This window comes from Urocampus carinirostris, chromosome 1 (assembly GCF_059441175.1).
Source record: "Urocampus carinirostris isolate Australia breed hairy pipefish chromosome 1, RoL_Ucar_1.0, whole genome shotgun sequence".
NCBI classification, from domain to species: domain Eukaryota; kingdom Metazoa; phylum Chordata; class Actinopteri; order Syngnathiformes; family Syngnathidae; genus Urocampus; species Urocampus carinirostris.
The window spans coordinates 8094388-8106826 of record NC_142349.1 but is presented as its reverse complement, the minus strand read 5'-3'; the positions used below and the strand labels follow the sequence as shown (position 1 = coordinate 8106826).

Sequence of the window (12439 nt, the reverse complement as noted above, 5' to 3'; positions counted from 1 at the left end):
TGTGAATAGATGAGAGTGTTGTCTGTCTCTGTGCACTGCGACTGGCTGGCAACCACTGCCCTAAGATAGCTGGTATGGGCTCCAGCACCCCCGCTGTCCTACTGAAGATAAGTGGTGCAGATAATGGATGGGCGAATTGGTTCAGGGACACAGAAAGTTATTTTTATAATATTATAATGTTACAGGGCCTCAAATCAATGGCACCATTCTCTTCCCACGTTACGGTATGCACTTGCCGTTTTTAGGGGAGACATTTAATATTTTTCTCATGGGAATTATCATCATTTTATATACAAGTAAGAAAGCTGTTGTTGTTGTTTTTTGTGAGGTTAGTTGTGAATCTTTTTGAAAGCGGCAGTTCCCTATACAATAAAGCTACTGTTCTTTTCAACACTTCCAATGCAAACTGGTCCTTTTAAATATGTACACTAATACTTAATTATAAGTTAAAACATCCAAAGAGAGTTGTGTCACTAACCTAACTTGAACCTTTCCTTGGTTGAAGACTTTACAACATGATACTCTAAGTATTGTTGTTTTATTCCGATCAGCAAGTAGACAATAGCCCCACAATAGTCTTAAGCAATAGAAATGCAAAATAAGCTAGCAGAATGAACACCCAACAGCCCAGATCTTCTTATTCTTATCTTATTCCATGTACATGTTACAATAGAAATTAAGTGAGCTAACACAACATATTTTAAGGGAATCATATTCATAGCTTATTTTTAATTCAAACACAGTTCCCCTCAAAATTCTCAAAGCAGTCACTTGCACTTTTCAATTTCTTTAAACATGGCTTCAAACAAGTACACAAGTCCATGAAATAAATAAGACACAAAAAAATCCAGCCCATCCCGACCTGGCCTGCAGTTATATTTGAGTGAGTAAACACAAAGTTTTACTACAGCGCTGAAGTAAACCTGAAGCGCCAAAGTGTGCGTTTTGGCTGAAGTACAAGTCAAGTGTGTGCATCGAAGTGCAACGGCGAAACGGAAATTTCAGCGTTGAAACATGTATTTCCGCGAAGTGCTGCGAAAAGAAACCGAACGAAAGGATAATCCGAAAAGAAAATCATATTCTGCATATTACGAGATGCAAATTGTGAAATATTTGGCTGAAAAGCAGAGATAAAGTTTATAAGGCTTGTAAGCAGGAATGTCGTCTGACGAAAGCCACGAGGAGGTGGAAAGAGGAAGCGGGGCATTTTTTACCCTGACTCTGAGGATAAAAATGTTTACAAATTCGGAGTTCAACTGAGTTGGTAAGGGTGTTCTTTATGATAGAGTTATCTGAATAATATAACTGCAGCGCCCAAGTGTGTTACTCAAGTAAAAGTACTGTTACTTCAGAAACATATTACTTATGTAAAAGTAAAAAGCACTTGTCTAAATAATTACTTGAGTAAAAGTAAGTGCATGCTGTGCAGATCATCCATGAAAGAAAAAAAAAGGCGAGAGAAAAGCCCGGCCCGGCCCGACTTAGTGATTGACATTTTAAACCTGAGCCCAGGCCCAATATATTCCCTCCTCACCCTTAGAAATACTTACAATCAATAAATGCACATAATAAACATATTTACAACTGTTACAACTTGGTCACATATTAAAAACCTGTAATGAAGCGATCCACAATAACTGTATTACAAGGTAGCAAGGGAAAAACACTGCATCTGGTTTTGGGTTTCCCACTAATATTCAGCTAAATAAATGCTTAAAGTACCTTTACAGATAAAGAGTAAAGATTAAAATCCTAAATTTTGAAGGAGGTAATGATCACAACCATAAATTTCAGGTTGCTGAGAAAAATAAATATATGCTCCACTTCTGTGGTGGTTGGTCCAGTGCCATTTAAATCCCGATAAAATTTTGGGCGTTCCCTAATGCCAGTGACTTGAGGAAAATGACTACTGTAGGCGTGTTGTGTGGTTACTGCACTGTCTGGCTTAACCAGTCAGACAATGCGAAGTAAATTATGTCTAGTGACTGTCTGAAATTCATCTCATAACCAACTGTCAGTAGTTACTTCAACAGGAGCAAGGCCTCCATTCATAAACTTTTCTCACTAATAAATAGTATTCAACTGAAAAGGCATGGAGAAATGACCTTTTTTGACATGTTGCTGTGTTTTGCTGTGTGTTTTGATATTTGTATTCTGTCGGTTATTTTTTCATTATTTAGGAAATACTCAAATTGTATGTTCATACCTTCTGATCAGTTACTTCTCGGGCTGAGCTATCTGTTCTCTCCTTTGCTCTGTGTTCGGGACTTTCTCACGAGAGCTTGATTTTGGCTCTCCTTTTCTTTAGAAAAAGTCTTTGGTTTTGACTCCTCGTTACTTCGCCCTTTGGAATCTCGATTAAATGTCTTTTTAATTCCGCCGTCCTTACTTTTCACGTCCTCCTTGTCCCTCATTTTTACATTCCTCTCAAGACCTGGCGATTCTTTGCTTGAGATGTGCTTGTCTTTATTGTTAAACAAAGCAACATATGCTGTATAGTCAATTAATAAAGGACTGTTGACGTCATTAGACTGAATAGTTTTTGCACTATCAGGATCATGACTATCTACTGAACTCTGACTGTCACATTTTGCACTTTCAAACACATTTGGAGAGTTTGGTGAGTCCCTGCATTCAAAATACTCGTCTGAGGTTGTGGAGCGATTGGAGGCACCTCTTGAGCGTCGCCCACCACTCTTGTCTGATGTAGGGGAGAGTGAAGATGAGGTCTGGTGGGGTTTCTCTGGTGTATGGGAAACTGTTTGTTCTTTTAGAGATTTAGGGTGTTGTTGTGATATTCTTCGAGGGTTGTTCTCTGCTGTGGTAATATCATGTGTTGGCGATGTGACATCCGTGTCATCACTGGGCGGTTCCATCATTGCAGCCTGAATCCGCTCCCACATTGTCAATGGGGAACTTTGAGTATAAGATATTTGTTGTGGTTTATTTTCTTTGACTTGATAGCTTTTCTTTTCAGATTCATTTTCTTTCAATATTTTTGTAGATTTCGTTTCAGCTCTCTGTTTTGATGTGGCCTTGCTGGTGGTTTCCACAAGGTCTTCACGTGGCTTTGGACTTAAAACAGAGTCTTCTGGCCGTGCAGTTTTCGTCCCATTCATTTTTTTTCCTGGAATATTCACAATGTCTTTATTTGTTCCATGCGAGGCACTTGATTGGATTTCAGTTTTGTTCCGAGAAACCATGGATGCTCCTTCCTTTCCAGTACGTGTTCCAACTGTAATTTTCTGACTTTCTGAATGATTTTGTCTTTGATGTTGAGGTTTCTGTAACAAGTCACTCTTCCTATCGTATTTTTGAACTCCAGTTTTTCTGTTACTGTTTTCTTGCAGATTAACAACAGAGTGTTTGTTTTCCCAAGCAGACTTATAAATGGTTTCTTTATCTGTGGTCAGGTTGCTTATTCTCTTTAGAGTGTTAATACTGCCTAAACCATTGGGGATGCTATCTGGAAGCATAGCCTGAGGTTTTTGTGTTTGGTTCTTTGAGCTTGGCGAGGAAGGGTGGGAGGTGTCGGTAGAGGTTTTAGTTTGCATGCGATGAGCTGTGTAATCTGGTTTGGAGATGGAGTCTGTGGGACTTCGTAGGTAACGGGATTGTCCAACAGGAGATTTCATAGTTCCAGTATGTTGCGGCACTCTTTTCATTTGTTCAATAGGGCGATCCGTATTAATGGTGTGTCGATTAATATGTTCATTGATGACAGGTTGTTCAAACATCTGTTTTGCTTTATTTTGTTCTTTTGATTGTGAATGATTTGTTGACATTTCATTTTCAGATTGACTTAATCTTGGTTTAGCAACTTCTGGCAAGTCATCCTTGGGTCCAGGCAAAGGATTTTTGAACCGAATGGCTTGACTGACTTCAAACCTCTCAGAACGTTGAAGATGAACCTGAGTGGGTTTGCTTGTATCCATAATGTTTATAAAACCAATGACGTCACTTGGGGGGTCAGGTTCAGGCCAGGTAGGTAAGTAAGGTATCAAATAGGCCTTTTCTAGATTGATGAGTCCCGGATGGATACATTCCTCTTCATGTCCAGGTTCTTTACTTCCTCTTCCTCGTCTTCTCTTCTTAGTATCTGGAACTTCTGGTGTCTGGGACTCTTTGAGACTTTCCTGGTCAGCAGAAGAAGGGCTACCGCCGTCTCCAATAAGCAAGGCATATTTGGGATTGTACAACTTCCTTGAAGTAGTGGGAGGGAGGACTACAGGAGCTAACTGTGGGAGAGGGTCAGGCTCTGGCTCAGGTTCTGTCGTAACTTGTTGAAGATCAACAAATTTTGAGGACACGTAAAGGTGGCGAAAGAGATGATCAAAGGCTTCAACTGCCTGGCCAGTAACCACGGTGACAAGATTTTTGTCCAGTCGTGAAGACATCCACGTGAAACTGGAGATAAGTTAAAAACACGATATACGTTAAAAGAAAAAATAATTAAAACAGTTTCTCATTGTTTCAAAGAGTGAGATGACACATTATATTTCATCAACATGACTGCTAAAAACAGGTTCATTAAAACGTGTTTTTTATTATTAATGTATCATTTGAACGCTTACACATCCGATAAACTGACCTGAAAGAACCGGACACAGCTTTGTCCCCATCGATGAACATGAATCTGTGTCCCAGTCGACCGTTAACCTTGGTGCAGGAACGAGTGTAGAACTCAGTTCCCACTGTGCAACGTACCCGAAGGTGCTGCAATAATAGCCAAACATCCAGTTAATAGATTAATTGTTTATGAAATATAGCATTACAGTTGTACAATATTTATTCATTTCTTCAAGTAGATTGTATTACTGGACTTTTAAAATATCTTTATCATGATGGATGATTCAAAAGATACATTGTAATATGTCATACAGCAAGCATCATTTGGGCAAACCACAGCAATACAGTATATTCTTTTGGAATTGATTTCTTCGTGCTTGATGATCAGAATATTTGATGGCCTAGATATTTTGAAAGCACGCCCATCCATCCGTCCATCCATCCATCCAACCATCCATCCATCCATCCATCCATCCATCCATCCATCCATCCATCCATCCATCCATCCATCCATCCATCCATCCATCTATCCATCTATCCATCCATCCATTCTCTGCACCGCTTATCCTCAGTAGGGTCGCGTGGGTGCTGTAGCCCATCCCAGCTATCTTCCGGCAGTGGGCAGGGGACACCCTGAACTGGTAGCCAGCCAATCGCAGGGCACACAGGGACAGACAATCCCCTCGCTCATTCACGTCTAGGGACAATTTGGACCGGTCAATTAACCTAACACGCATGTTTTTGGAATGTGGGAGGAAACCGGAGTGACCGGAGGAAACCCACGCAAGCACAGGGAGAACATGCAAACTCCACACAGGAAGTTGGATCGCATGACCTCAGAACTGTGCTGCACACGTGCTAACCACTGCGCCACCGTGCTGCCCTTGAAAGCACGTGTGAGGCATACACCCCTATTGTGTATAGGTAAAATAAAATACATTTGGAAAAAACTCCTCTTCATAGAATGTCGTTGGTCTGAACAACACATCTTAGTAGGTCATATGGTAGGAGTTCCCTTTTCATCTCCTTCTAGACATACTTTTCTCTTCCCCTTTGTGCATAATTTTCTTTTCAGCCTTCGGTCATACAAGTTGGAATGTTTCAAACTTCAATAGTTTGTTTATTAACTTATTGCAGTTAGAACTTACATTGACATGACTAATGAAGTATTGGTCACAGGCGTAATACATTAGCACAATTTTATTTCCTACATTTTGAACTGGAAAGAATACAAAAATTCTTACAATCTTAGGAGTACAAAGCTCCATTTTCAGTGTAAACAAACACACTCATCAATTAATTACAATTTGTTCCCCCTCAACCAGTTGTGGCCACATGACACAATTAATCAGCCAATTATGAGTATTATTTCTGTTCATAATTGTCACTTAGTCATGAAAATATTGCTTGTGCTATATAATCCCCAGTGTGATGTGATGCGGTTGAGAAAGGGTAGTAACTTTGCCTGTTGCCTAAAATATCTCTATCTTCACCCTAATAATTTTAATCTCAACAAACTGGTAATGTACTATTACAGTTATCATTAACACTATTATGGAAATTTATATTCATATTTTCATTAAAGACATTACCCAAAGTGACAAAAGGCTTCTCGATAAATTCAAGTTATGTTTATTTGAAAAGTGACTAATATGATCCATAAATTCATGTCACATACCGTACTATAACATTTTAGCCAAGGGTAATTCTCTAAGTCTGTCCCCAGAAGGGCTTTTACAGAAAAAAAAACATACATAAAATACACAACATTATAAAACAGCACAATGGTCACAGGTGGTCACAAATTTGGTAAAATTGGTTGGATTTTCAGCCTAAATCATGTTCCACAAAAATGAGTCTCTGAAAACATTGGAGAAATGTGCTTTGTTTTGTGTTAACATTTGTCTGAAATTGCACGATTAAAAATTCCCTGGATTGAGATTTAAATGAAAGTTTTATTACACTATGTCAAAGCATGGTCAAAGTTTAGAAAATATTTGTTTTGATATTGAAATTACAAAGATTATTAACAACACATTTTAAAACTGTTAACTTTGCTACTACCAAATGTTTCCCCTATTAAAATAAATAATATTTGCAAAACTTTCAAACCAACATAATATTGTATGGTATGACTATATAAGCACTAGATTTACCCCACAAAAAAAGTTAAACAAATTCTCAAAGAAAAACAGTACATTTCTAATTTTACAAATTCTCAAGTATTAACTAATGTTTTACATTTTTATATGTTCATTCGTTTTCACAACACTGTAATGAAGCAGACAAAACATCAAACAATGTGTAGAGTTTCAGTTCAATTGTCGTATCAGTGACTATTTGCAAAGTAAAACAATGAGAACTATATTTGATGATTTATGTGTAAAGTGATGTTGACTTGTAATGCATGATAAAGGATGTTCAGAGTATACTGTGTTTAAACTACTCAAAGAAGTATCAAATATCAAAAAAAATAGTCAATAACTAGACTGACCTAGTTGTTTTTTCTGATTACGGTTCCCCAAATATAGTTTGTTATATTTTTTTCTTTCATTTATGTCATTACTCTTTATGATAAAATGTTTTTTCGTGTTTTGTTTTCAAAAAAATGACATTTAACGATGTAATTTTAACAAGTACATACCTCTACCATTAACTAGAAATGTAAAATACAGCCTGCTTATACTAACTTCCAAATACCATATAGAAAGGCTAATTTTTATAAATGTTTCAATGTTTTCAGACTTCGCCTTGTCACAAGTTAGTGCCAGATTATTTTGGGGGGATTTCTGACACTTTGACTTGCCTTGTCCTTGACATTATTCTTACCTTGAGATGTCCAGCGTGTATGCTAGCTCTTTGACACATAGACAGGAAATGAGGTAAAGATGTGCTTTCCAACAGAATGTAGACGGAAACTCTCCTCCTATAACCAGCGTCGATCAAATCTTGGAAGATGTCGACATCGGTGAAGACATCCATTACAACAGCAATGACCTGAAAAAACACACACAATAATATTAATTGGATATTTGACGCCTTCTAATTCTGTCCACATTCAGAGCAGCATCCCTATTTTTAACGTTTGGAAACAATGGAGATTTAAGTGGTTCCACAGGTTTCGGTTCTTGTTTAACTAAAGCTAGTGAAAACACCAATTTTGTCAGCATACTCATAGCTTGCTGTCAACATCTTTTTTATTTGTTGTCAGGTTTGAAACAACCAAGAGTGCTCTAGGCGTATTGTGACTGTCACGCTCTTCCACGACGCATACATGCGTACAAGTGCTATATTCAACACAAAATTAGGACACATTAAGTCCATAGGGTTTCAGGTTATATTGCAAAACCACATGGACGACCCATTAAAGAAGCAATATCAAACATACGGCGCGCAGGCTGAACCCAGTCCGTCGAATGTTTTAACCCGACCCGCCATAAATGTCTAATTATGTCAAGAAAAGGAACGAATCATTTCCATCCAAAGTTATGATTTTGAAAATAAATACAAACTAAATGCTTCCTCTGGCCGCTAGAAGTCAGTGAAATATATCCTCGCAGCTCTGGTTGGCCCAGTCTAGTAATTTGATCTGATGTAGTCTTTTCATATTGCACCTGCACTGCTAAAACCTTTATTTTGTATTTCTTTTTTATTCATTTTAAACCAATACGACAATTAGGGCAAACATGTCCTTTTTTCATGGCTCTTACTCGAGTTTGTATAGCGTGGTGAGTTGGTTCAGGTTTAAAACTACATTCATTCAACTGTTAAAATCAACCAGTTAACACATTTAATACCAAAGATGAAATTCATGTTTTTTCCCATTGTGGGGGGAGGGATTTTTAAGGGTTATTGTTCTATCTTCATTATTCATTATCCATTATCCGTTATCGGTCAGTTCATAATACGCTACAAAGCCTAGGAGCCGGGACACCTACTCTTAGCCAAAAGGCCAAGCTAAGGTCCTAGCCCTAAAGCCTTGCTGCGATCATTGCGGATGCACCGTTCCCGGAGGTACTGCAATATTTTCTCTGCAAAAGTTTATTTTTTGTTTTGGCCGAAAGAATTACTGAAACAAGGGGTGACGGAAAACAATTTGTGATTAAGTCAAGTCAAAAGCTTTGGGAAACTGGCTTTCATTCAAGGAAGTGTTTGTGCACAACCCGGCTGCTTACTTTTAGCAAAACGAGAAGGAAAGAAATGGGGAACCCTGTCAGAACGGGAGCTCATCCAAGCTTTTACCAACAACGTTTTATCAAAAGTTATTGTGTCCTTTTAATTCCACGTTTTTGCCAGCCACTAGCCGGACTTTGGCTAATCTTTACATGCTAACACTATATAGCCAACAACAGTTAAACAGTGTTTGACGTTCAATTTGTCGGTCCTGGTTGGCTCTTAGCAATTTGCAGGAAAAAAAAGTGATTTAACTTTGGTGAATATGCGAGTTTGACTAAGTGCGTTAGGTGGCGCTATCCTTATCATTGTTATCAGTTTCTTCCTTCCACTATTTTCTTGTCGCTATTAATTGTCCTGTTTATCCATCCATTATCAGCACCGCTTATCCTCAGTTGGGTCGCGGGGCTGCTGGAGCCCATCCCAGGCAGTCGACACCCCGAACTGGTTGCCAGCCATTCACACCGAGGAACAGTTTGGAATGGCCATTTAACCTGACATGCATGTTTTAGTGAACGTGGGAGGAAAGTGGAGTGCCCGGAGGAAACTTACGGAGGAAACCCACGCAGGCACAGGGAGAACATGTTAACTCCACATAAGGAGGCTGGACTAGAACCCTGTACCTCCGCACCGTGGGACTGCGCATTATCCACCCAGCCGCTGTGCTGCCCTAGTCTTGTTAATTAAAAGTTAAAATGCCCTAAATATATGTTCTTACTAAAAAGGGAGAGGTAGACAATGGGAATCGAACCTGGATCACAGCAGTGAGGGCGCCGACACTTTCCTACTAGACCTCCAGTGGTAAAGGAAAAGAGATTAGGGCTTATCTCATTATCATACTATTTTTAATCACCGTGGCAGAAACACTGATTTCCATAGTGCATTTTGATAGGGATTGGGAACCATTTTGAATCAAAGAGCTATCAAAGCAAAATATTGTTACTTTTCAGGAAAGAGCAACACCATATATTATAAGACAAAATTCAACAAAACCACTAAACCTGCTCTACAGACAAAAGCTTATTCTTCAGCACATTTTACTTCACGGAGTGACAGTTGATGATTTGATAAAATCTATGAAATAATTCTAAAGCCAGAACTTGTCTCCCATACAAATACAGCACTTAAATTTGTCTCCCTCCCAGAGAGTTATTTGAGAGTGTTGAGGCTCATTTTGACCGTCATTTTTTTATAATAAATGACAATTTCAAGGTGCGAGCAGAGTTCTCTTGTAAGAGTGTCAAAGAAATTTACAAACAAGGATGCTTACGTACAGTATTTAGCTTTGGCGCAGGTGACGCAGGGCGAGAGACAGGAAAGAGTTGTTGTGCTCTGTGCATAGCTTTGCCCATCCCTACGGCTCACCTAGTCAAATTGCTCTGGGTGCTTTGCTGGCGTGCTGGCGTGTTTACAGTTTGTTCTGTGGATTTTCATCACCAGGTGTATCAACAGTGAACATGGATTATTAAATGACCTTCCTTAACGATGTACAGCCAAAACGAGGTTTTTTTGGATGTGACACATTGACAAAGTGTTGGTTTAACTTTGCATTATAACATATATATATATAATATAATAGGCTTCCCTCACGCATATATGGATCTATATGGAGAAAATTCGCATGGTATAAATTTTGTCGTCGAACCATACGTACATGAAAAGAGCCATATATGGCTTGTGAGCCATATGTTGCCGACTGCTGGGTTAAACAGTCTCTCCACTTCTTCACCTGTGCGTCAGGCTTTTTCTACGTCATCTACATCCCTAGGTCTAGTGCAGTGGTTGCCAACCTTTTCTGGAACGGTTTAATGTCTGACAGTATTGTCACGGGTAGGCCAAATAATATCATTAGTTATAATAACGATAAAAAATTAAATAATAATAAGCCTAAATGCACAGTGCAATTGCTAGGCTACCAGTGATCCAAATGAATTAGGAAAAGGCATTAGATTTTATCCCAGCATTACACTAATTTTACTCACGGTACCACGTAGTACAACATTGTTTTGACTAAACTCCCTCCCATAATGCTCCATTACAATTAATGGTAAGACTGGGCCTACAAAAACAGTCTACCTAACCCGGACCTGAGGGTATTAAAGCCTGACCCCAGGTCAATTGACTTTCTTTGAGGGACCGATGCTGAAGCACACTCGAGAATTTGTGAGCACTTGGCAGGGGAAAGGGTGATTAAGGCTGATGCCGCCTGCTCACCGCTTGCCTGCCCTCTGGGTCAGATTGTGCAACTACGAGACAAGCATGACGACACGCGCTACACAGGAGGGGGATGGAATACATCGTGTGGAATTTCCGCAGAAAAAAAGAAACAAAGAACATAGACTGCCGGAAAAAAGGGAAGATACCCGGCCCTCCCCGAAAGACTGACATTTAAAGCCCATCTTGACCCGAATTTCGTTTTGGGCTTTGGTCCGGCTCGGTCTACCTCTAATTACAATGTTTTACTACGTGTCACAGTGATTAAAATCCTGTGATTATGAGATAAAATCAAATGCCTTTCCCTGTCCCATTTACAATCCTGGTAGCCTAGTGCTTAAAATATGGCGTTCTCAACACTGTCCTCCAGGATTGATTCCTGTTGCTCCAATGCTGAGCAAATGAAGTCAGCAAAATTCATCAACTACCGTAAAACCTAGGTATAGCGCACATTCAGCCTTCTTGTGTAAATATTGTGTAAATTATTTTTTATCTTCTTTGTTCCTTTAACTTCTTTGTTTTCTTTTACCCTCACTGATAAATGTGAAACTGGAGTGCCACGTCCGATTTCGTTGTCACAATATGTTCAACCCATTTTGTAACAATGACAATAAAGGTATATTCTATTCTATTCTATTCTTATAGATATATTTGGGTGAAAAACAAAGCGTTTAGAACGCACACTCATACGACAAGTTGTATTTGGGTGAAAAACGATGCCTGTATAAACGAGTAAATACAATGCCATCCAAAAATATTGAGTTTTTTCTTTTTGTACGGCTTACTACCAAACAAACCACATACCGGTACCGTTCTGGTGGTTGCATACTACAGATTTAGAGGACAATTATACGGTCGCACCTTTTGCGCCTGTGCGATCATCCTCCTGACAATCTCCTTGATGTGAGTCTGACCCTCAAGCGGCGGTTGCGTGTAAACGGTGGTCCGCGTCACCCCGCGGTACGATTCCGCTTGCGGCCATCCCAAGTCCATTTGCGGGATGGACAGGTCCGACAAGTCCGGCCAGTAGTGCAGCGACAGCGGGGGCTCGTTCTCCTCGGCGTGCTCTGGGAAGATCTCCGATCCCGGATCATAGGCCTCCACAGTCTTGGTCAGAATTTCCTGCTCCGAATCCGACAGAAAGCGTCTCATTTGGCGCTCCTCCATGAACTTGAGGAAGGGTTCGCGACCTTGACGGAGAAGAATCTCCAGGGCGAGTCTCTGATCCTCGCTGTAGAAAAAGTCCGGCTTGGTTTCATTTGTCCGTGGGTTGACGTGATTTTCGTCCAGGCACTGAATTTGAGAAAGAGCCATCGCCGAATTCAAAATAATCAAGTACAAAAACGCAAATCGACTTCGGTTAACTCCGGTGCGCTCCTGGCTGTTTTGAAAAGTTTTCTGAATCAAAACAGCTGCACAGTTGAACGTGAAACATGGTTGACAAAAGACTCATTGGAATTCCTTGCTTGAAAACTGCCATTGC

At 39.7% G+C, this 12439-nt stretch overlaps 1 protein-coding gene across 1 annotated transcript; it reads right to left on the bottom strand.

The window, feature by feature from the left end:
* Nucleotides 1-1030: 1030 nt before the first annotated feature.
* On the bottom strand, nt 1031-12439 carry LOC148373390 (uncharacterized). The gene is given in 5 exon segments (XM_088354188.1): nt 1031-2240; nt 2242-4407; nt 4592-4716; nt 7399-7566; nt 11818-12439. Coding segments are annotated over 5 exon segments (2952 nt in total). The 5' UTR covers nt 12271-12439; the 3' UTR covers nt 1031-2200.